At 48.6% G+C, this 24,595-nt stretch overlaps 1 protein-coding gene and 1 long non-coding RNA gene across 8 annotated transcripts in view; one reads left to right on the forward strand and one right to left on the reverse strand.

Annotated features, from left to right (window-relative positions):
* The first annotated feature begins 6,503 nt into the window (after positions 1 to 6,503).
* Positions 6,504 to 24,595, forward strand: part of ADAMTS9 (ADAM metallopeptidase with thrombospondin type 1 motif 9) — an 84,986-nt gene continuing 66,894 nt past the window's right edge. For 4 of the 7 annotated variants that reach the window (XR_010072841.1, XM_063348428.1, XM_063348432.1 and 1 more), the window contains exons 1-8: positions 6,504 to 6,998; positions 7,127 to 7,515; positions 8,748 to 8,910; positions 22,232 to 22,518; positions 23,474 to 23,557; positions 23,660 to 23,781; positions 24,193 to 24,233; positions 24,355 to 24,460. Coding sequence is in view for 6 of the 7 variants with exons in the window: in XM_063348428.1 (XP_063204498.1) it covers positions 6,905 to 6,998; positions 7,127 to 7,515; positions 8,748 to 8,910; positions 22,232 to 22,518; positions 23,474 to 23,557; positions 23,660 to 23,781; positions 24,193 to 24,233; positions 24,355 to 24,460 (1,286 nt within the window). In the remaining variant the exon portion in view is untranslated. Of the gene's footprint in view, positions 6,999 to 7,126; positions 7,516 to 7,684; positions 8,125 to 8,201; positions 8,911 to 8,965; positions 10,376 to 22,231; positions 22,519 to 23,473; positions 23,558 to 23,659; positions 23,782 to 24,192; positions 24,234 to 24,354; positions 24,461 to 24,595 lie in introns of those variants that run through there. The other 3 variants (XM_063348431.1, XM_063348433.1, XM_063348434.1) reach the window with 3 other exon arrangements.
* LOC134521697 (uncharacterized) lies at positions 8,945 to 13,498 on the reverse strand. The gene is made up of 3 exons (XR_010072842.1): positions 13,172 to 13,498; positions 10,573 to 11,940; positions 8,945 to 8,959 (listed from the first exon to the last, which is right to left on the reverse strand). It is a non-coding gene; the product is annotated as an uncharacterized LOC134521697 (long non-coding RNA).

Consider the following 24,595-nt stretch of genomic DNA (forward strand, 5'->3'; position numbering starts at 1 on the left):
ATTGATGAGCGTGATGCGATGATGTAAAATATCTCCATGAAATGACACATAGGCCCTGATTCTGCGTTTCTCTGAGTCAGTGGAAGTTTTGTTCATGAATTTTTACAGGAGCTGGACTAGGCCTAAAAGATTCCCATTTTTTTAGCTATTGACAATTGTTTTGATGTTTTTGTAAGACGTACATGTTTTCTACCACTATGCAAATACAACAACATTGCAAAGACTTCCCTCGGGGAGAAGGCTTTGCGTTTAGCTGGCTACCTTGTGACACCCCTAGGGAAATCAAACAGTTCAGGGAAAAAGCACTTGGTATCTCTAAAGCTGCTTAGCTTTTCTCCTACTCTAATGGATATTTGTATTTTATTGTCTCTGGAGACAATCTACTATTTGGGGAAAGAATGAAAACAACCCTCCTAAAATAGAGTTTTACAGTTTAACGATCCCTGCATTGAAATATGACATTGTATGCTTACGCTGCGTGCAGGCTTGGGTGGGAGGGTGGAACTGATCACAGGGTCAGAAATCCACAACTCCGTGTCCTTTGCCAAATCGACTGTCTCGGTCTCCTCTTCATAAGGTGATGGTGATACATTGCAGAGCTGTTATGATAATCAGTTTATATGAATAAAAGTACATGGCTCGAGGGGTAAAGCTTTTTGTACCTGCAGAATTTCCAACGTTCCCTTTTGGTGTGGGATTACGGAACATCTGCTCTGTTTAGTCCTCCTAGTATTACTGTTAATGCTTTGGCAAAGGCACCTGGAACACAGCGTAGATGCATATGTACATAACATCACAAGTCAAGAGGAGTGTATTGAGCTCCTGTTTGATTTCTAGTGTGTCAAACACAAAGGATAAAGCAACATAATGTTTAGCTTGATGGCTTAATTTGCACAAAAATCAGAAGATCCAGAATTAAGTGTTTGTCAGCTACTGTAGGACCTGTCCCAGATTGCCACTTGTAGTAAAAAGGGTAGGGGATGGGTCTACAAATGCCTGTCGGGCCAAAGGAACTGTCAGGCTGCAGTGAGACCCAGAAGTTGGTCGACTCTGAGCACACGTTTTCCACAAGGCAGATAAGAGGTGTAAGCAAAAGCAGCGTGCGAATGCTCTGCGGCAATGCTGGGAGCAGGGGAGGGGTGAGCTGGAACCAGCAGTTTTAAGTGGAAAGCCTCAAGGGATCATTATGTCCATCCGTGCTGACCTGAAGCTGAAAATCCCACACATTTGCAGCATCTACATGGGCTTTGCTGTTCTTCCCACCCAGTCCCTAGGTGCTACTCATCTATCTGTTTTCCAGGGTCAAAGTTGTTTCTGAGGCAAACTGAGAGCCAGTTTCCTTGCGTGTGAGCAGAGCAATATGAGAGACTTGTTTGCTTTTCCTCTTTCACCTTCTGTTCCCAAATGGTGGTTCCCCACCCAGGCAAGGACCAAGGATGATGTCTCCAAGGACAGGGTGATACTTGCATTTCCACTGCACCCAGCTTGTGCCTCTGTGCCGAGGGATGGATCTCATGGGACACAGCTCCTGCTGCAGGGCACGGCCTGGGAAGACATTTGAGTTGCACAGTTTGACTGAGGACCAAGCTGAACAACATTTGGGTCTTGTTTGCCTGGGTGACCTTGGATTAGCCACTTTAGCATGCACACCTCAGTGTTCAGGGGACCGGGATGGGACCTGTTGGAGGTCCAGAGGAGGGCCATGAAGATGATCAGAGGGCTGGAGCACCTCTCCTGTGAGAATAGGCTGAGGGAGCTGGGGTTGTTCAGCCTGGAGAAGAGAAGGAGCCGGGGAGACCCTATGGCGGCCTTCCAGTACCTGAAGGGGGCCTACAAGAAAGCTGGGGAAGGGCTGTTTGCAAGGGCACGTAGCAATAGGACGAGGGGCAATGGTTTTAAACTAGAGCAGGGCAGGTTTAGATTCCACATTAGGAAGAAGTTCTTTCCGCTGAGGGTGGTGAGACACTGGCCCAGGTTGCCCAGAGAGGTGGTGGAGGCCCCATCCCTGGAGACATTCAAGGCCAGGCTTGATGAGGCTCTGAGCAACCTGATCTAGTTGAAGATGTACCTGCTCACGGCGGGGGGGTTGGACTAGATGACCTTTAAAGGTCCCTTCCAACCAAAAACATTCAATGATTCTACGAATTCTGCTCTGCAGCATCCAGGCACATCTTTTCACATCTCCCTCTGCCACCAGCCCGAAAATGGGGACAGGATATAGGCCCACAGAGCGCAAGCTGTGACAGCAGTGACAAAGTGCTGTGCTGGTGCTGCAGTGAATGGCAGGTACCACTTCCCAGCCCTCTACAGCCCAGAGGAGCAAACCCAAAACAACCAAGCGATTCAGATCTTGATGGCTGCAGCACCCTACGCGGGACACAGCTCGGGGGAAGAACAGAGAGCCCCATGGAGGAAGGCTCCATTCCGTCTACAGAATGGCTACCGTAGATGAGTTAAACTGTATGTTTAAATTCTTTTAACCAGGATCACAAAAAATAATTGTTGGCTTGGCACAGACAACAAGTTTGAAAATTAAGCATACACCAAGAACTTGCAAGTCTCAGCCCCTCCAAACAAATGCAAAAGGCTTAAACCGACTTAAAAATCCAGCCTTGACGCTATTGCTGAAAATGTCCTTTAAAGAGAAGCCTTTATGTGAGCGGAACAGCTTCCTAAGCTGAGAGAAAGGCAGCAGAGAGCAGCGGTATCCTTGTTACCAGCACAGGCAGATGAGCAAGAGAGGCTGAAATCCAGCCAGCAAAGAGGTCAACTGTTTGAAGGGAACGAAATCTTTCACTTTCTGACCACACAGATTAGACACGAGGAGAAAATGTTTGCTGTCTTCGGTTATCTTGTGGCATTGAAGAGAAACCATCAAAGGGAAACAGTCTGCCTCCTGGGATAATCGTTGGGCAAGCGAGTGGATGCAGCAGATAAAGGAAGATGACGCTTACCGGGAGAGGCCGAGCAGCAAAGAACAAAGATTAGTGACTGGGGATTGCCCTCACCTATGGGTAAAAGGAAATGGTAATGAGGGTGAAAAGCAGTGCAAAAGCTGCAGGAAACTGGGGTTCCTTGAGTGTATTCTTGCAGCAGCACGCACTGCCTGAAATTTCCTACTGAAGTTTTGCTGTTGTGATCGAGTTCTCATTTTGTAGTTTATAGAAGAGGCATTTGCAGCTCAAACTTTTGCAGTATTTATGTAGGCAAAATTCCCAGTGTTTTAAGGGGATTTTTCCATGGGCCGGTATGGGCTCTTAAGGGGTTACTTTTGACTGGGTGAGGACTTGGAGTCTGCACAATTACCATACTGTAAGTATTAATAGATCCTTCCTAATAGGAAAGTTATTTGAATTTAAGATTGTAGCTTAGTTTCTCTAAACTCCACATAATCTATTTACTTACGCTACAGCTTTCCTTGTGCACTTCCTAATCTCCAGCTGTAAAGATTCAAAATGCTGCACAACGTACAACTCTTACGTACATCAATGGAAATGGCATTGTCAGTCATGCCACACTCCTAGAACACGCTTCGTGCCACTGCAAAGCCAGGATTTGGTCCCAGGAGCACTTCAGACCCATAATTGAGACCTAATTAGTCCCTCCACGGGTCAGCTCCTCTCTTCTGATAGATGGAGGGGTTTTGTTTCTTGCCTTCCCTCATGTCTCTATGTACTGAGGTTTCAGATCAGTGAGCGAGCCCGTGAGGATGCTCCTCTACAGCCGGCCTCGCTCCATTCAGCTCAGTGACAAAAAGGGTCCAATCCACTCAAGTCACAGGTACATGCTGCCACCTCTCACTCCGTGACAGCTCCTGAGCATCTTTGAACCCCACCCCAGAGCCAAATTAACAGGTTACCTTGTAGAAAACTACACAAAAAATGCAAAGGTTTTCCTGCATCGGTGAGTTGAACAGGAGCAAGGCAGCCGCCGCCAGCACTGGACCCAGCACAAGGGGATGCTGAGGCTGGGAGCGGTGGGATGCGGGGTGCTTGTGAAATGGGGGGCTGCGGCTGCCCTGGGGGACTCTGCAACCCAGATAAACCAGCAGCAGACCTGTTTCCCAACAGCATCCTGATCGGAGGAGGAGGAGATGAGCGAAGGCTGCACCCCTCTCTCCCAGGACACCGGCAGGACTCGCTCTACGTAAGCCTCCACCCCTCTGACTCAGCCCTAATGCTATGCTCAGCTTTTCATTCTCTCCTTCCTCAGGCAACTCGCTTTTCTTCATGCCCCCTTTGCTGACCTGCAGCTTCATATCGCTCAACATGCCCAACTGGCAGCGCCGGCACTCCCAGGATACGTGTCTGCACCCACCTGGGCACAGGATACAGCCGCCTCCTCCCCTGCCATGACTATCCCAAGCTCGAGCACCCCGTATCCCTCTCCCTGTGAAGTCTGAAACTTTTGGGGCACTCATGGAAGTCTGTGGGAAGGTGCTGGAAGACCTGTCAGGGCTTTGGTAAAGCACGGGGTGCTCCCGCTAGCCTGGTGGAGCAGCACCGCAGCTCAGGGAGCAGACATTACTCCTGCTACGAGTTAAATCATTTATTTGACAATGAGACAGAGAAAGCCCCCCTAGAGGGAAGCCCAGGCTGCTATGCGATGGTGTTACAAGATTCCCCTTTTTGTTCATCCAGCAGCCCAAGGACCTCGGTGGCTTTTCCGACTCAATCAGGACACAATTCAGTGTGGGACAGGGTGGGGATGCCACGCTCTTTCATGCGGAGCCAGGAAAGGCCGTGCAAGCCAGGGGTTTGCGTGGCAGCCCCAGCAGATTGAAGTTATTTTAGAATAGTTTGGTCTTGCTCCTCTTCTGAGGGTTTCTGTCTTAATGTGTGTGCATGAGCAAGCAATTAGCTGCAAGGATAGGAAGACGTTACCGTGCAGACCCTTTGCAGCATGAAAAGCAAATCTGGTCCAAGTTTGCTCATAAACAGGTGAGTGCATGGAGATACAGCCACGTTTGGTGATTGGGAAGAGATGCTCCCAGCAGGAGATGACACCTACCAGAATGGGCACATCACTGCTCCTACACACCCACAGTGGAAGCAGGGAGACACCTCTGCTCCCCAGAAATGGGGGGCCATCAAGCAGCCGTGGCTGTGCTCACACCAGCCCAAAGGCTGGATACAGTGAGAAGACCCAACGCCGCTGTCGGACAGGACTGCACGCAAAGCAACCCACATCTGGAAGCATCCCAGCTTTGCCAAGCGCCCGAAGCCAATATTGGGTGAGTTGTCTTATGGTAAGCATCACAGACTTAAATTAAACGTGGTTTATAAGCATGGGCACAACGCCATGCTGGGAGGTTGTGTGCCATTACGCCTTACCCCAAAGGCGTGTTGACTTGGGTCTCCATCAACGTGGCGATTCCTGCACCGTGCTCAGTTGTGCCAAGTTGCCGCCGAGGGCCTGCCCAGCAGCCCCCCCCAGCCCCGGCCTGCTGGCCACAGCACTAAAGACACGTGGCTTTGCAGGTGATGCTTTGATTACTTTGACTTTTATATTTAATGTACAAAATTAATAATTTACTGCTAACGGTGGAGGTTTGTAGGGTTTCACCAGTTTGTTTAGAAGAGCCAGGAAGTGCTATTCTGCCCAGAAGTGGATTATGAACTGATTTTTTTTGAAGCTTTCCCTTTCTGCAGCAAATACTGATATTTCTGTTCTTTGTCCCAAAGTTGAGTGAAGAAAGTGCAGAACTTTGAAATTTTCTATGGAAGTGCAAATCTGAACTTCCAACCATCCATTTTCTTTTGCCTTGCCTATGGACTTCAAATTTTCATCGCATCTTTCCCCATTTTGGAAAAAAAAACCCAAACATCGGAAACAAGCCCAAGATTTTGGTTTGAGGAAGGGTAGAAGACAATGCTTAATTATGTTTAGCTCTAGAGGATGTCTTAAATTTTTATATAAAACTTCCAAATTGTAATACAAAATAAACTCAGATAAGGAAATAATCTTTCTTTTCCCACAGGGCGCCTGAAAACTGCACAACAAAAAAACAACTCTAAACAAAAGTTGCTTTAAGCACCTCATATCTGAGACATGCAGAAGAAAACAACTGCTATAAAAAGTGTCAGACCAGGGGATTCTTCGATTGCCGGTACGCTTCTTTGACCTGTCTTTAAAAAAAAAAAAAAGAAGGAAAAACATCAATTATGTACGAAAACTCCGCTTTCCTCCCGGTGAGTGACAAAGTGGCTCTTCCCCCCGGGACCTGGCCGATCGGGGAGCAGCCGGTGTCGCTCAGCCCGGGCCACTTTGGGTTTTTAAACCTCCTTTTACCGGGGAGCGGCGGGGGCCGCCCGGGCCTGGGGCGCGGCTCGGGCTCCCCCCGCCCGCCCCGTCCAGTCGCAGCGAGGGCTTTTCTTGGCGAAAACCTGCGATTCCGGCGTTCCTCGGGAATGAAAGAAAGTGACATGTTGGAAGGAGAAGAGGCGGGGGGGGGGGAGGAAGGGCTGTCCCTGCTCCTGCAGGGCGGGATCTTTTTCTCCTGCTTGATCTATGGAGCCCGCCCCCTTAAATTGGCTCCCGGGAGCGCCCCGTCCACCAGCCCGACGGGGGGAGAGGCGGAAAGCGAGGGAGAGCAGGCAGGCGAAGGCGGGCGGGCGGCCGGCTCCCCCGTCCCGGCCCGTCCCGTCGGTCCCGGCCCGTCCGCCCCCGCGCATCATGCGCGGCCCCCGGCGCCCCGCTCCCCGCCGGCCCGCCCGCCCCTAACGCCGCCCGGCTCCGGCGCCTTCCCCCCGGCAGCGCACCGGGGGGCGGGGAGGGGGGGAGAAAGGGGGCAAAAGAAAAGAGGGGAAGGAAAAAAAAAAAAAGAGGGAAAAGGAGGAGGAAAAGAAGAGCCCGAGGAAAGCGGGGGGAAGGCTGCTCTCCGCTGAGGACAGCGCGCAGCACCATGCAGCTGGCGCCGCTGGCGCTGGCACTCACCACGCTGTTCATCGACGGCTTGAGGATAGGAGCGAGGAGGCAGAAGCTGCACCCCAGGCAAGGTAAGGGGGTGTTCGGAGAGGGGGGGGGGGGAAGCCGGGGGGATGCTGGGCTGCCGCCCCCCCCCACGGGGGGGTGTGGGGGGGCTCGGCCTCCCCGCTCAGGGGCATGTGCTTGTCTTCCCTCGCAGCCAAGCTGCTGGAGAAGCTCAGCGAGTACGAGATCGTGACTCCTACCCGGGTGAATGAGTTTGGCGAGCCCTTCCCCACCGATGTCCACTTCAGGCGGCGGCGGCGGAGCACCAGCGCTGCCCCCGACGCCTGGACGGCGGCCGCCGCCGCCTCCCCCAAGGCGCACTACAGGCTCTCCGCCTTCGGGCAGCAGTTCCTCTTCAACCTGACGGCCAGCTCGGCCTTCATCGCCCCGCTCTTCACCGTCAGCCTCCTGGGAGAACCCGCCGCCGACCAGCGGCGCCTCTACGCCGAGGCGGCCGACGCCGACGTGAAGCACTGCTTCTACCGGGGGCACGTCAACGCCCGCCCGCGGCACACCGCCGTTATCAGCCTCTGCTCCGGGATGGTGAGACCCCCGCGCCGGCTCCGGCCCCGCCGGGCGCCCAGCCGCGGGGCGCCGGGGCGGAAGCGCGGAGGAGGAGGAGGAGCGGAGGGAGGGAGGGTGGGCAGAGGGATGGGGACGGCCCTTGCGCCCGCCCCCCCTGGCTGCGGGATGGGGCTGGCGGCTCCGGCTCGCCCCGGTCGGAGGTTTCTCCCACCCCGCTTTTATTACTCTGTCGGGTTCCGGCAGTGGGGGGGAATCCCCTCCTGCTCTGCCGGTTTTGGGGGGAAAAACTGCCACCCAGCGGGCGCAGACCCTGGGCACCGACACCCTCCTGCCCCCGGGGGGCCGACGAGGGCTGCAAAGGGATGGCTGAGTCTCCCCAGCTGCGCTGGCCCCGGAGCCCTCCTGCACCTCGGGGCGGGGGCATGGCCCGAGGAGAGCGGAGGGCAGGCTTCGTGGCAGCCCCTCTGCCATCCTGGTGCCCTTCTGTGCAGGGGGACATTGGCGAAGGGACGAACAGAGGCTCCCAGCAGGGCTGACCCTTTCAACTGCCCTGGTGCCTTCCAGCACCCCGGGATGCCCATCCCAGGTGCTCCTCAGGAGGTCTGTCTGGTCCAGGAGCTCTCTTGGGTGAGTGTATTCACCCAGGCTAGTGCACGTGTGTGTGGCTGGGCAGGCCTTCCTCCTAGTTACTGGTTCTGCTTCCCAGTCTAGGATGGCTGCAGGATGTTTTTTGCTGTGCATATCTTTTATTTACCCTCTGAATCCCTCATTCTTAGTCATGTGCAACTAGGAGCATCAGTGTCTTCTCATAAGCAGGGATTTCACTGGCTGGCCACCTTCTTCTGGCCCTTACATGTGGGTTTAAAGCTTATTTCGGGGCGAGCTGCTGTACGACACCAGCACGGCATGATGGGGTTGCACTGAGGTCTCCAGCACGCTGCAGCACCATCTCCCCCCCGGGCAGGGGTGGCTTAGGAAATGTCACTGGCATAGGGACAGGGTCTGGCAGACATCCCTGTCTCGTGCTCCCTGCCTATGGATCAGTAATTTGCTTTCCGTTAAGTGCATCCCAGTGTGGGCGTGAGTGGTGCGATGGGAACTGGAGCTCCAGCCCTTGCCTTTGCAGGGGTTGCTGCAGAACCAGGCACTCGTGCAGCTCCCTTGTTGACCACTCATTTTGTTGGGTTGTCCTGCTCCATGGATCGTCATCACCTGAAGCTGACCGCCTGTTCCTCTCTGGTCTCTCTCAGCTAGGCACATTCAAGTCTGACGATGGGGACTATTTTGTAGAGCCGCTGCTATCACTCGAAGAACAGGAGTATGAAGAAGAGCACAATAAACCACATTTAGTCTACAGACACCGGACACCTCCAACCAACTCTTCAGGGGACAGGCAGACTTGCGATACTCCAGGTACTCATTTTGTTGCTGCCCTTGGTGACTTGGCACTTCTGAAAGGGAACTAATTTGCAGTAATTAATAGGTTTGTGTGGGGCAGAAGGGATGTGGAGTTGAGGGACCTCTCTAGAAATGGTACCGCGTGCACTAGGTCCAGGCTTGCGGTGGTACTGCTGTCCTGAAGAGACGTGGTGCGCCTGTGCTTTCTAGTAATCAGTTAGAAGGAAGTTGTGGTCGGGAAAAATCTTATGGTTTTCATTTCATCCCTGCTGTAAGGCTGGCAAGAGATCCTTTGGGTTGTCTTGCCTTAAATATCCCATGAACCTTTAAACTTGCTTTCTTCTAATTGTAATTCCTAACTATCCTAATCTGATCTTCTCTCTGTCTGAAATTCTGTTTCTGTCTTTTAAATGACATCCTTCTGTCCTAGCCTTGCTGTGCTCCTGGTCTTCCTTCCTTGAATCTGGTTGTGAGTTGCAATGTCTTCTGTCTTTCTAGTGGAAATGAGAAAGAAGGTCCTAACACCAACCCTGACAGTTGCTCCCTTATTAATCGCTTTTCTATGGTTCATTTTCAAAGGCTTTTTTTTTTTCCTCATGGCCCTTCCTCCACCAGCACCATCTCCCTGACCTCCTTGTTCCCTCTTTCTAGTCTTTGCACATATGAAAGAGCACAAGCCTTTTTATCTCCCCTTCACGTGCCTTGGTGAGCAACAGCCTTGCTCCTACTGTCCCTATTATCTGCAGTGGCCTCCTGCTGCTCTCTGCCTCCTTGACTTCCTGATTTTCACAACTAATCCTCTCCTTTGGCAGCAAATACCTAAGTTCTCTCTGAAGAAGCTTATTCCTTCGGTCTCCTGTTTCACCTGCTGTTTTGCCCTCCTCCTTTGGCCTGCAGCTAGATCTACAGGAGCTTTAAAGCCAAAACAGAGTAGACCTTGACTGGCTTCCCTCGTGCGGGCTGCAAGCCGCTCGTGTGCTGCAAAGTAGGTGGAGTTGCTCAGGGAGTAGAGGTACCACTGAAGGAGAAGCATGGTGCCAAACTTAGACTGCATTTAGCACGCGTGACTCGTTTGGCACCCGTAACTGTGGATCGCGGCCATGCTGTTGAGCTGTCGGTCTGTTCAGCTTGCACTGATCACGTGCTGAGTCAGAAGATGCTCTGGTGCTCTGTGACCAGCCAGAGCTGAGGCACTAGCAACGTGTGTTTCTTCTAGAAGACATGTGGACACGTGTCCACATGCAAACATACGCGCTGGGGGACAATGGTACCTCTCCCAAGGCTGTCGTTGCGTGTTCTTCCAAGGGTTGCTGCTGGACTATGCCATTCTGGTTTCTCTCTTCCAGCTGTTTCTGCTCCCTTCTTTGAGATCAGATGCAGGAGACTCAGAACAGTTGGAAAGAAACACGGAATCTGGCACATTGCATCAGTAGCCCTTGGAGGAACGGAGCAGCAGATCACAGGACTCATTGAATCAAAGGTAGCTGGGAGGGCTCTGACATTCACTTGTGGTCTTTACTCTGTGCCGTTATAACAGTCTGCTGTATTTCACCCTGCTGTATCATCGCTTCCATTTAGGGTATTATTCTTACGGATCTTGATTCACAGGAATAATACCCTATCCGTGATATTACCTAAGCGGTGTATCTCTTTCTCCTCTTTTCCAACACACTTTACCTCTTGCTCGTCTTTATTTCCTTGCTCTTCTCAGTTGCTTCGTGTAGCGGAGGGACGAGGTCCCACCTCTCAAATACAGGCTTAAGGGTTCCAAATAGGTGTGACAGTCTTACTTGTCCTCCTGTCCTCTTCCCCTCCATCTCCCCCTCTCCCTTTTACTGTTGTCCAAGTTTTTGAAAGGGAATGATGCTTTGGTCAACAAGTCTTGGTCACTTCAATTAAGGAGTAAGCGCGTGGCAGCTTGGGCATTGCTGAACCTTGGTGTTCCCCCTGCAGTTATGTCTGGTGGAGAGAAAGTATCTCACGTGTCTTTGGAGCAGAGGGGAAAACACAAAATCTAGCAGCACTCACTGTTTTGGAAGGGGCGCATCTGTCACTCCTTCCAGAGAAGAATGGTTTCGTAAGAATTTGGGAGTTTATTATAGTTGTAGGGTGTTGTGTGAATCCAGTCTTTGGTCAGCAGAACGTGTGAAAAGGTGCGAGTGTGTTGCAGGCTTCTGGCAGGGATTGAAATTTGCTCAAAAAGGAAATTATTGCGGGGGAAATCTTGAGCACACTCCCTGCAGTGAGCAAGGGAGCCCACATTGCCGGGTAGTGGTGCTATTGAGAATGGCTTTTCTGATAGTCGTCTTCCTGGAAATGATTAATAAGCAATGTACTGGTGTGCCCTTGCCATGATGATGTAATTATAGACTTCTTGCAGTATCCAGGAACAGTTTCCCTTGTGAGCTGACTGACAGATTGAGTAAAAGCTTTCATTTCCAGCAGCCTCCCTGGTGTTACTTTTAGTTTTCAGCGTCCTTGGGTCAGCTTAGAAAAACAGGTATTTGATTTTGTTAAGTTTTAATTAGCAGTTTCTGAAAACAGTTTTAGGTCCTCTGCCATACAAGATACTCTGCAGATGTTCTGAAAAAAGCCCGTTCTCCTCTGAACGCTGATGGATATCGAATGCAAGCTGTGCTCTGCACATGAACTTTCGTAGCACAACACCGGGGTCTCCTGGCAATGCACTTCAGCCGTCTGGCACATAGCTCAACCGCCGCAATAAAAACTTTTGACAAAGTTTTCCTTGGGGTAATGGGTTAATGTAGTTTCAGTCATAGGAAATGGTGCAATTTCTCCTCCTTCCCTTCTTTTAGTTAGTACCGTGAATCAATTTGTCATCTGGTCCGAGGATCTGGCAGAATAATTAGTTGTGTTTTACTGAATAGCCCTGACGGGATGAAGACTTGGCCAGGCTGACAGCGTGATGTCACTAGGTGCAGCGCCGCTACCACCCATCGCTTCACGATAGCGAGCTCTTCCGATCCAAATTATTAAATATCCGCTTTTTTGAGGTGGAGGAGGAAGAGAAAAGAAATTCTGATCCTAAAAAAAGAAAAAAAGGAAGTGGCTCATTGCGAAGCTGGAGAGCGGAGCTTTCCTGCGCCCCGCAGAGGAACAATCTGACTCCGATGATAAAAGGCGTGTAGCTGCATCCTGCGGTGCCATGGGGAGCTGCGTCCGCCGTGCCGGCAGCCTTTGGGAGGCAGCAGCTCTCCGACCCCCCTGTCCCAGTCTGACCTCCCACCAGGAGCAGAGCAGCGAGCCCTACCTGCTGGTTTCCATGTGAAACCCCAAAGGTTTGGTCTTGCAGAGAGATGTCTGGCTCCAGAAGCCAACAGGACACTGCTTCTGCTCGTCACCTAAATAAACCACCTCAGGCCACCTCTTGCTCTGTGTCCCTTTCTGCTGCCTCTCCTTTCCCTCACGTTTACCGTGTTTTTACGTCATTGATACGTTTCTATGTATATTTTGGTTGTTGGCTTCTCTGGAGCTCTTTTCTTCCAGTTTTGTTGGGTTTTGTGATAGCTTTAGCCTTTTACTGAATCTCACCCAATGATTCTGCCTGTTGGCCACCCCTTGTTCTGAGGCAGTTGTGGCCTCCACCTGCCTGGTGGCACCAAGCCACAATTGCCCTGTGGCCATGAGTATAAACGCAAGAGCTAGGCTTTCTCATCTTCCCACTTCTGCTGCGTGTTCAGCTATTTATTGCTCCAAACTTTGGAAGTTCCTGGCAGCTTTTACTGTGACCCCAGTGCAGGATTCCCAAATTAACTCTTTTGGGTAGCTCCTTCGTTGTTCCCACTGCGTTCACTGTGCTCTCCTCATCTGTGCTTCGTTTTTCCTTCCCAGCTTCGTTGGTTAAGTACCTCCCTGGTTTTGCCTTGTCTTTCATAATTCTTTTATATTTAAGACCCATCTGTGGCTGAAATGAATAGATGAAGGACTGAATATATAGTGAGCGCTAGCTGTTCCTGTGACTTGCTGGTGTTAGACGTAGGCTCTGGAGCCACGTGTGAGGATCTCGCACAAAGTCCTGGCTCCTTAATGAGAGCGCTTAAAGCGGGAATATCTACCACGGGCAAAACTCCTCATGCAGAAGCAGCAATAACACTCTGATGGTGCCAAACTAGTAGGAAGATGATTAGAGCTTTTTCTGTTTCTGGAGGAGAGCCAAGGGGCTGCAGCCAGCAAAGAGGCCTTCCAGCAATTTGTGCTGTGGTGGTGAGATTTTTGGAAGCGGGCTCAGAGGAGTGCAGGACAGAGCAGATCTTACCTGCGCGGAGCTGGCTGTGTCCCCACCCGCTGCCGGCGGAGGTGGGAAAACCTGGTGACTCAGCTGCTTGAGGTTGCTTTCCAAAAACCAGCAAGCATTACCAGCCTGGAGGCTTAGCATGTCCCAGTACCTGCCAGAAATGGACGCAGAAGGGTCTCAAATTTGCAGCTGGGTCTTTGGTTGCAAAGTGTTAAAGCAGTTGGACTACTCAGGAGGCAGCACATATGCAGCCAGGCACAGCAGCTCCGAAACGGCAAGGCCCATGTACTCGTCCAGGTCAGGAGGAGAAAAGAAGTTGAGTGTGTCTAAGCTGCGTTGAGAAGGTTGATATAAAAAGCACAAGGCAAATCGGCAGCCTGAACCAAGTCTTGCCACCGAGCTAGCGTGACACAGGCATAATCAGTAATATGTCACTGATTTTTCAGTTGCATTAATGAGTAATTTGTAATAGATTACCCTTTCATAGTAACTTTAACAAGCCTTCCCACTGAACGTGACACTGGGGAAACACCAGAGCAGAGGAGTGCAGCCCTGTGTCTTGAGCAAGCCAATTCCTGGTGCTGCCAGCTTGATGATTACGATCCTGTTCCCGTATGATAATTAGCACCAGCCTGCTCAGCCCTTGCAGATGTTTGTCACCTCTCCCATGCCACCCAGCTGCACGGGAAGTCATTGGTGAACCCACAGCACAAGCAGGAGATGGTCCTACCACGACATTGCCACCTGCTTGGGAAGGAGAGGCCAGGTTGGGGTTGCCAGGGTGTGAGTTTGTTAATGTGTTGTGACCGGGGAGGTGACCTGGGGGAGGATGTGTTGCAGGTCTGGCACCATGGCTAAAGCCTCACTTTGTCCCTTTCCATGTAATGTGGTCTCTCGTCGGCACAGGGGGGTGGTGAGCTCTTGCCTCTGCCTGAGCTGCGGTTCCAGGTGTTTACCCAGTGTTAGAATTAGCAATGGTGAGAAAACGGGGTTAAACAGGCCAGAGGTGGAAAATTTCACACTCATCCTACAGACAATTTGTGTGCGTCACATTCTTATTTTATAGCTGTTTTGAGGCAGAAGCTTTGAACGCCTTTTCCACAGGACTCGATGTTTGCACTCTTGTGAGTGGCCCGTGGTGAAATCCCAGATCCTTTGCAGTCAAGCTGTTGGTCTAGAGCTCTTTTGTGTGTTTGCAGTTTCTTTTGGACTATTTGTCTTGCTTCCAACTGTGACCTTATTTCGGTTTTCAACTCCTTCATCCAGCAGAATTTCACATTCTAGGTGTCTGGTTTCCAGGCAGGTCTTCAGGCAAATTCTGTACTCCTGGGTCTCACGTAACCGTGGCGTTGCAGAAGATCTGCAGGGAGGTTTTCCTAAGCCTTTGCTTCCAGGTTGAGCAATCCTTGAGCTCTTTCAAAAGTCTGTTTAAGCTGTCAGCTTTGCTTTTGGCCTCAGGGTAAAGCATTGACTTGGTTCTTTCCCTCAGAAAAGTTTCTCATCTTAAGGAAGCGAAGTGTAATTCATAGTCAGATAGTAATTATTTCAGGTTTCCTTCCCTCCCAAAAACAGCAAACGAGGGAGTTACGTCACAAGTCCCATATGCTAATGTAATTAGTGCTATTTCTGGCTTCCTGTTGAGGTAATAGCACAGTAACAGCCAACAGCCAAGTTGGTCAAATGGGCCTGGGACGTCAAATACAAGCTTTTCCCATACTGAGTTGGGAAAGGGATCTGGCTGTAGTGTTTGTGCTATCTTGCTGTGGTATTGGCAAATGAAATAAGGTATTACGCTAACTTTAGTTAAAAAAAATTGATCGCAGCCAATGATACAGATCCCATAATTGCGCTTTTGTGCGAAAATTTCTCAATGTGAGTTAGAAGCAAGGCGCACGCATTTTGTTGTTGTTAGTACTGAAAATGTATCAAGCATCTGTCTGGCAAGGAAGTTTAATTCCTTAACAGTGGAAGACTAAGATTGTGAGTAAACAAATTATTATTGATTTGCAACTTAGACAGGGTAAGTGAACAGAGTTAAATTATTTTCCTGGAATCAAATTGGACGTACTTGCAATTTTGCATCTACTTTTACATCACTTGTGCGGATACCTGCTGGAGAAGGGCAGGTGGGAGAAGCCAGGAGGTATCACTTTGGTATTTTCCGTCTCTACCCCAGGGCATATACTAATGAAAACAAACAGGCTGACTATCCTGTGACTTCTCTTCCCACGTGCCTGTATTGGCATTACCAGCATCGTGGTGTCCAATTGGTAGGCAGTTTCTTCCTAATGGGAGATTTTTTTCTCATCTTTTGCCGAGTGTCAGTACAAAGGTGCGGTGATCTCAGTGTTGTTCTTGGCCTGGTGCCTCAGAGGTATCACTAGACATGAGTGGGGATAACGTGTTGGCCTACTTGCGACTGTTATGCATTGAAAGTTGGCATTAAGAGCAAGCAAACGAGCAGTATGGGTGCTCAGGTGCCTTGCAAGGCAGAAGTCAGGTTCAGCAAGGGCAACCACGAGAGCTCTGCAGGCAAATAGGTTCCATTAGCCCGGGCAGCGCAGAAGGCAGTGGCCCTGGCTATTTTCCCCATGTATGTCAATGTGCCCGTGGTATATTTGTACCCGTTTGACCCACAGCCTGGCTCAGCTGTGCGTCTACTCATAGGTGAAACACTGGGATGTACTTCAGCAAACTGCCCAGCCCCTTGCAGCGTCAGGATGGTTTTCAAGGGTATTTTGCCATGGTTTTTTTTCAGTCATTCTACAGGGCTAGTTTATTTTTCTTCCCGAACCAATGGATTACAGATACCTTAAACTATTTTTGTACCAATTCAATGGTGCTTTTGTGCCTTGCAGTTCTGAGATGCAGCTATTTAGTTATTCTGTTTGTAAGGTGATGTTGAATCATTTTCCGCCACATGCTCAACTCATGTGTTACTACTATCTGCTTTCTTAAGGAGGCAATTTATTGTTTTGTTCATTAATCTAGTTTCTGTCTACTGTGCAAAACTGGTAGCTTTCACGTACAACTTTTTACCTTAGGCAGCAAAAAAAATTCTTTAAAGCTGGAATGCATTCTCACATACATCATCAGGAAAGGAAGTGTCTAAAGTATGTGTGGTCTTTGGTGTTCGCATGGGAGAAAAATAGAGAATGTTTTCTTACTAAGGGAAGTTGATTGGTGCTAACTGCAAGTCAGTGGTTCTCAAGCGTTCTGGTTCAAGCAGCAGGGAGAAAGGCAGGATCACCCCAAAAGATGTAGCTGGGTTCAGCATCACCTTGAGCTTTGGCATCTCCAAGGCTGGAGACTCTATAGCCAAAGCCACCACAGGCCACAGTGGGTGAGTGGAGGTGGGACTGCTGATTTTTGTATCGGTGATGCTTTGTGATAGTCTAAACTGCTCATGGCTCTATAGCGTTGCTTGCTGGTCTTAGAGAATTTTCAGGTATTACAAACAAATTTCAGGCTCCAGGCTTGATGCGGGGGACTGACTGTAGCAGCAGGTGTTTCTGGACGTGGACCTTTCTGGGGATCTGAACGTTGCTCCAGTTGGGCACCTGGGAGGCCACTTAGTAAAGTGTATGTGCAAAATTCAAAGTGAAGGAAGGCAAGAAAAATAATAAGCAGGTGCACCTGGGTCGTGAGGGCTTATGATCCATTCGTGCAAAAGTTTCTTTTAGTAGCAAAGAAGGCTTTTTTGTAGAAGCCTAATATTTTGATTCTCCTGGAACAGTTTGGGAGAGAACTCTTTTGAGCCCAGGTTGTTTCCTAATTCAAAGGGAAGTATGGACAACAAAGGGAAAACTAAAATTTCGCTCCTTTGTGTTGCCCTAATAGTGGAACCTGTGAAACGTCTGATATTTTACTGCATTTTCAATAGTTCCAACTATGAAAGTTTGATCTCTTGCATTTTTGTCCAGCTCTTGCCAATTAAAGTTGAAACTCCAGTTGATCTCTGTCAGTTAAGTAAGTTCAGATTAATTTGATTTTGAACACTTTCTGGTTTGCAGATTAGAAAACTCAGGCAAACTTTCATTTTCACCCTTAGTGCAGAATATCTTTCTCTTTGGATCCTGTCTGGCCCGTATCCTTCGTTTCCTTTCTGAAGGTCATTGATCTCGCTTCTATCCATAAAGCCTATTTTCCCTTTCTAGCTGTAGCAGCAGCTCTGGTTGCATAGTCAAGGAGCTACCCAGAGGGAAGGCAGGACTGGTCCTGCTCATTGGAGTGGTCACCTCAGTGTGGTCCAGAGCAAGGCACTGCTCCCCTGGTGCATCAGCATCCCTGGCTGTTGTCTGAGCAGGGCGAGAAGCTGCCGGCAGCGAAGGGGTGTTCAGCTCTGGGTTATGCTGGCCACAACAGCACGGTCACAGTAACAGAGGGGAGAATTTGGCCTCATGCAAATTCATCTGAGACATATGTGTAGATATATTGAAAGATATAAAGCTGATATAAGAGAGATTGATGTTTCCCCCTGCCCAGGGAAGTTGTGGTGCCCAGAGAAGCTGTGGGTGCCCCATCCCTGGAGGTGTTCAAGGCCAGGCTGGATGGGCTTTGAGCAGCCTGGTCTGGTGGGAGGTGTCCCTGCCCAGGGCAGAGGGGTGGAACTAGATGGGCTTTAAGGTCCCTTCCAACCCAAACCGTTCTACGATTCTATGATGTAGAATTAAAACAGACCCAGGGCTAGAAAAATCCTTTGGTCCAGCTTAGGATGCATTTAAAGAGGAGGCAGTTTCCATCCCATATCCTGGCAAGAAGAGCCTAAAAATATGGTTTGGTTCCAGTTAGCCTGACTTCGGCGTGAAGAAAATCTGTTCTGCCTCTCGCCTCTCTTTTCCAAGTGATGGCAGCCACTTCAGTGATTGCTGTTGTACCAGCTACAGGCAGCAAATTTGGGCCAACTGACTGTAGCCAGAGCTTGTACCGAACCGTTTGGGCAGGGATTGCTGCCATGGCTCCTGCTCGAGTCGAGGGAGGCAGGTCCCGCGCCGGCTGCCTGCCTGGAGGGAGCTCAGCTGCATCTTGATCTGCTTTTATGGAGGTGTGCAATAAATCGTTAACTTCCAAACGATAGTTTTATCATCTGCGCAGCTGGATCAGAGCAGGTCTAGGAATGTTATGGGCCAACCACTGAGGAGCAAATTTTGTGTTAAAAATCCTAGGTCACACACTCAGAAAACATACAATAGTAAGTCGGTTTGAAAGGATCGTGCCCCTTTTCTAGCAAGGAGAGGTTGTCACTCTTGCTATCTCAAGAAATGATTATTTTTTCTCCTCTCTTGCTCTCTCTCTTTTACTTTTTTTTTTTTTACCTTTTTTTTTTTTCCTCCTGCTATGTGAGCTCTCGTGAACTTGGAGCTGAACTGGAACTGCTTGCATTGTCACACGTCTTATTTAATTGTACAAATTGCCTTCTATTCCAAGGACAAGTTAATGGAGAAATGGAAAGGATTAGAACTGTTGGGATAAGCGATCGCTCTTTCTTTTAATTTCTGGTTTTAGCATAACAATAGCTACTATTTCAAAAGCAGTCCCTGGCTCCTCTGCCCTGTCACCCTTTCATGCAGGCAAAGTGCTCGTGTAGGGCCTGAGTCTCCCCTTCTCTCTCCCTTGGGACAGATCCAAAAGTCCATTAATCGGCAGGAATCATCCATAAATCAGCTCAATGGGCTCTGGGCTGAGGCTTCTTGTGCAAGCAAAAATAAATGGCACGGGTGGGAAGATGCCATCAGGAAGGAATATCCCGGTCACAGGGTTGGGTCTCCTTTTTAAGTCCCACATAACAAAGAAGAAACCAAGCGGAAAAAAATCAACATACACCTCCAGGTCTGTCTAAAGACAGCGCACACACCAGAGACTGTCTTAGTAAAGCAATCAGTAAAATGGACGTTATTCCAGCAGCCTTTTAGCCACCTCTTAAATTAATATTAACTGTTGAATCAGTGCATAGGCTCACCTAGTATTTGAATTATTGATCTGGAGTTTGCGTGGTTTGAAAGTGTTTGTCTATTCATTGGCGTTTGTTGGTTTTTTTTTCTCCAAATTAAAGAAAATGTTTTGTTACTTAAACCTATCCAATTACTGCCATGTGTAGGTAGATGTTTTTCAGGTCATTTGCAAAGACTGAGAGCTTGCCAAGCAAACCATTTTCCTTACTGATTTCTGTTAACATATTAACACAATAGGAAAAAAAAAAAAAAGAAAAACGCAAAACCAGGTGGAAAAATATCAGACCCTTTTTTGGCGTTGTGTGTGGCAGTAGGAAGCTGTTGCTGTAAAATTTCCGTTTTCTTGTGTAACATAAGAGATTTTTCCCTTCTGCTTGATTAAATATCAGCATCCTGCACCATTCAGTCGGAGCATTTCTGTTGCGTCCATTGTAACAGAGCAAGCGAGATATCAACAGCATCAGGCACACGGAGTACTGGCAGTGCCTGTGCGCGACTCCCATTAACGCTGGTGGGGGTTTTATGGATGGGTTGAGAGCAGGGCACTGCCATTAGTGTTTAATTTTTTACAGGTGCATGTGCACCACCTCTGAGTGTAGTTATATGCCAGAACGATGGGTGAAGATAACAGTTCACTACTATCAAAGTCCAGGACTGGCTTTACACGCGATGCATCCCCACTCTCACGTGCTTGGTTTCACAGTAACTAGGCTGGCAAACATACTATACGCGGCTTGTCCAAATAGCATGCAGTAAGTGTTGGAGTGACTTCACACCCGGAAAAAAATATGTTGGGTTTTGAAGGGATGATTTGACTGTCTTGATTTGTGTGCTGGACGGGGGAAGTACGCCGATACTGTGCCCTTGGCGGTGTTAGGTTAATGATTGGATTTGATGATCTTAAGGGTCTTTTCCAACCTAAATGATTCTGTGACGCTGTGCCAGATCTCTGCAGTAGAAAGGAAGGTAGTTTTTCCTGTGTGCTGGGTGTACCTGGCCGTGCTGGGCTCTGGTACCTCCGCGTGGTGGGTCAGGTCGGGGCTCTCTGAACCAGACCTGGCATTTCATGTGGACTCCGCTGGTTTTTGGGTGGAATTTGCTTTTGAGCATGTGACAACACTAGCTGCAGGATTTCAGTGCAAGCCAGAGGAATGTGATTAGCAACTTTTCAACATCTCCTGTATAACAGGTGCTTCTTCAAAGAATCCTTTGCATTGCCGCCTCCTCCTGCCATCTAACCTCCTTCTGTGAGGCTGGCTGAAAGAGAAGATGCCCGAGAGCCCCGTGGTCCTGTTTGGGGCTTTGCAGAGCCGTGGCGGTGGATGGCGCAGAGCTCTGCCTTCGCCCTGCAGCCTTGCCTTCAGCCTCGCTCAAGCCCTGTCGAGCATCTCCCCATCCTTAATGCGTTTTTCCTTGTGAACACCTGCTTCTTCTGGAAGTTAGCTATTTAAAAAGGAAATTTAAGTGACTGGCTGAAGGTGCAGAGAGGAGGGAAACTGGCTGAAGGGCTGAGGTTTGCACTTTCTCCTCCGGCTGGTCTTCCTCTCACCTTTAGGTTATTTGTATGCATAGTTGGCTTCCCGGGCTGATCGGCACTGAAGGAGTTGGGATAATGTCACAGTTGCCCACGAAGCCGTGCCAGCGTGAGAGCACAACCTTGCCAACACAAGGGCATTGATTAGTGCAGAGGAACTAGGGCAATCCAATTATAACCACAAATGCCATTGGCTTTCTCGAATTCTTACTCAAATAACTGCGGAGTCTCTGCTGTATTAAGGTGGTCTGGACTATATCAAGAAAGGGGAATTCATAGGGCTTAGGTAGGGCAGAGTAAACAGAGTTTAATTCTTTAAATATTCTATTGCCTATTTACACGTAGGGCAAAAAGATAGCATTTTTCAGATGTGTAGAAGCTGGCCAACCCCCTTTGCCTGTCTTGATATTAGAAAATGTATTCTGTTTTGTTTTTTTTTTTTTTTGAACTAAGAGGAAACTACACAGGAAAAATAGCTAAGAAGTTTCCTATCATTTCAATCTTGTTTGAGCATTGAATATTCCTTTGTTCCCTAATATTATGCTTCCTCTAACCTACTCAGTAGGTCAGATAAGGAAACATGATATTTTTCACCACCATGACGAAATTAAACTAAAGCTACAAAGAGCGTGAGGGTTGTAGCCTGGAGTCTTAGATGAGTAGTTCAGATCTGGCTTTATATTAAATGCAGAAGCGAACAGTCTCTCATGGATGAATCGCATTCAATTAGCTTCTTCCTATGATGAACTGATTAAAAATTAAGTGGCATCAAATAAGACTGATTTTGCTCTTACACTTAAATAATGCTATAATTACATACTAATCAGATGGTAAATCTTAATTGTACACGTTCCATATGTTTTATTTGCCTGTTCTCCCTCTTCACTTTGTCGTCTTTGTATCAGCATGGAGTATATTTTCAGGCTGCTTTTATGTTTGGCCTAATTGAATATCAAAAGCAGTATATGTGAAACTTCCTGAATTCTATTCTTTAGCCAGTGGCAGCTGTTGCTATTAGATGACCTTTACCATTCCCGTAGCACAGAATAATAAAGGGAGGGGGGGAATTGAAGCCCAGCCATGTTATTGTTAGAGACAGAAATAAATCATATATAATTGCTTCGCTATGAAGGCCAAATCCTGCCGTCCTTCATGCCTGAGTTAGAAATACAGGATTTGGACCTTTGTTTCCTGTGGTTTCCTGGCCACCTTGGACGTGCCCAGAATCCTCACGCTGCTGCTGCGGTGGCTAATTACCATCACCGGGCTCAGACGGAGTTAAACTGAACTGCAGCCCCGGCTCCGTCCCTCCTGCGCGGGCAAGGAGACGGCCCTGCTGCAGGAAAGCCTTTACGTGAATGTCCGCCCTTAAATGCCGTTGGATTCCAAAAGATTACTTTAAAAATTAAGGAAAGCCTTAGATGTTGGTTTACATGGCGGGCTTCCACATAGTCCTGGTTTGCTTAGCTGTTTGGAACAAGCCTGCTTATAACTCTTGGTTGAAGTAGATAGTTATTTTGACATAACGTGCATATGGTGTTAATTCTATTCACTCCAGAACGTACTTTACGTTTTTTCTCTGCTTTTTAATCACAGATCACGAACACAGTCACAAAAAGAACAAGCGGAAACACTGGAGAAGACAGTGGGCAGAAAGCAGCTTGTTATCTGACATGGAGATGTTGAAACACAGCCTGGAAGTGAATTCATTTTCTGCAGATAGCAACAAGACGGGGAACATGAGTGAAAAGAAGAGCCACAGAAGAACAAAGCGGTTTCTCTCCTACCCTCGGTTTGTAGAGGTGATGGTGGTGGCTGACAGCAGGATGGTCGCCTACCATGGAGCTAATCTACAGCACTATGTCTTAACGTTGATGTCAATAGTGAGTATTCAACTACGGGGAGTAGATTCACCCATGGATCATTGTCTAGCGGTCACAGAGTCTCCTTTTCTGTTGTGTTCTTATGTGATACCATCATTTTGCCTTGGCCAGTCATGGAGATAATGTTGGTAAAACTTAGCTGGGGAGCATCGGTTGGAGCCGTCTTCTTCCCAGACCCATCACATTTCCCATAACCCTTCCCACACCTCTCCCATCCAGCTTTTCAAACCCCAAGCAGCACATGAAGCGTCGCTGCTCCTTTACTCCACACGCTGTACTCTTCTTTTTATTTAGGCCCATGTGAAATAGCAGCTGAATTTAAAAGGTGCTTTGGGGACTGTGCCTTCCAAGGGGCTGATGCTAGTAGGTTTTGCAGTTGCACGGCTTTCCCTGCTGTTGCAAGGAGAAGGAGCCTATGGTCACCTTCATCCTTAGCGTAGTGCTAGGGTTGGCTTTCCAGGCTGAGGACAAGCATTTTAGTAGCTACTGGTATTAGGATGCAGTAGTGTAGTCAACAAACAGGCAGCTCTGTAGATGCCTAGTGTCCGGAAGTGAGTATTCGGCGTAGTTGTGTCACTGGAGGGGCTTCACCCTATTCGAGGGTAGAAGTGCAGGTCTAAAAACGTCCATGGCAAAATGAGGCACTTAAGAGAACAAGTTGCTTTTGACAGTCTTGGTCGGTGGTCATTGTATCTCAGAGCAGAATCATCCCGTAATTTGGTGAAATGTGTGTTACAGCAAAAGCAAATGGTGGTTTTCTGTGACTCCAGCAGGTTTATTTCATTCTAAAATTGCACTACTGGCAGGAGGTCTCTCCAAGTAGCATCAGAGCGCTGAGTGGGGCAGAAGAGCGGCTCAGGAGAAACAGTTGCAAAATGGAAAACATGCCTGTATTGTCTTATTGTTTTTTTCCTTCAATGTTAGCACTAATTCTGAGTATTTCTTTTTGAAACAGGTGGCTTCTATCTACAAAGACCCAAGCATTGGAAATTTAATTAATATTGTTATTGTGAAATTGGTCGTGATACATAATGAACAGGTAATGGAAGTGGTTTTCTTCTCCTTCTGTTTGACGCTGGCATTTGTAGCGAGCATTGCAATGAATGATTAAAATACCTGCTTTCTGTCTGTTGCTTATTAGGATGGTCCTGCAATATCTTACAATGCCCAGACAACATTAAAAAACTTTTGCCAGTGGCAGCAATCCCAGAACCACCCTGAAGGAAGTCACCTTCAACACGATACAGCCGTGCTTGTTACCAGGTATGGTGAATATTCTCATAAGAGCTGTAGCGAGTCGCGTGTCAGAGGCTGTGAGCGTGGGATGTACGCAGCTACGGGAAATGTTCGGCTTTTGATGTGGCTGTAATGACATTTGCAATTGTGGGAGCAGTGTAACTGTGAGCAGATCCGGGATAATGTTTCCACCATGCCGGTAGATGACTTTGAGAGGTTCAGGACTCTCCAAGGCCTGCCCGTGGGTTCAACATAAGATGAAAAACTCTGACTACGGCAGGGAGTTGGTTCAGACCCCGACTGGACGGTGTGGCCAGCCAGCGTGAGAACGTCTGGTGGAGGACCAAGAATTGCTTTTGGATGTTGTTGTTATTGTGCTTGTACCTTAACACACTGCTGCATTGAAAAATTAATGTGTCAGGTCTGTTCTGCTTTCAGACAGGATATTTGTAGAGCGCACGACAAATGTGATACTCTGGGTAAGGAAAACCTTTTCTTTGTCTTTTAATAACTTTTTTTTGTAGTGACAATGTTAGTTGCCTGTGCTGAACCGTGGGCAATATTTCTTTTTCTATCATAAACCTCTTTGTTCTCTCCTAGGTCTGGCAGAGCTGGGCACAGTCTGTGACCCATACAGGAGCTGTTCCATTAGTGAAGATAACGGACTGAGCACTGCTTTCACAATAGCACATGAACTTGGCCATGTGTATGTTTTATGTAAATACATTTACATTTAAATAGCCCAAGATTTATGCTAACTAGGGCTTGCCAGCCAGCCTAGGCTTCGTACCTGCTGAGCCTAATTATTTGAGAAGAGATAGATATACTTGTGCAGAAGATG

The sequence above is a fragment of the Chroicocephalus ridibundus genome, chromosome 10 (genome assembly GCF_963924245.1).
Source record: "Chroicocephalus ridibundus chromosome 10, bChrRid1.1, whole genome shotgun sequence".
In the NCBI taxonomy this organism is placed as follows: domain Eukaryota; kingdom Metazoa; phylum Chordata; class Aves; order Charadriiformes; family Laridae; genus Chroicocephalus; species Chroicocephalus ridibundus.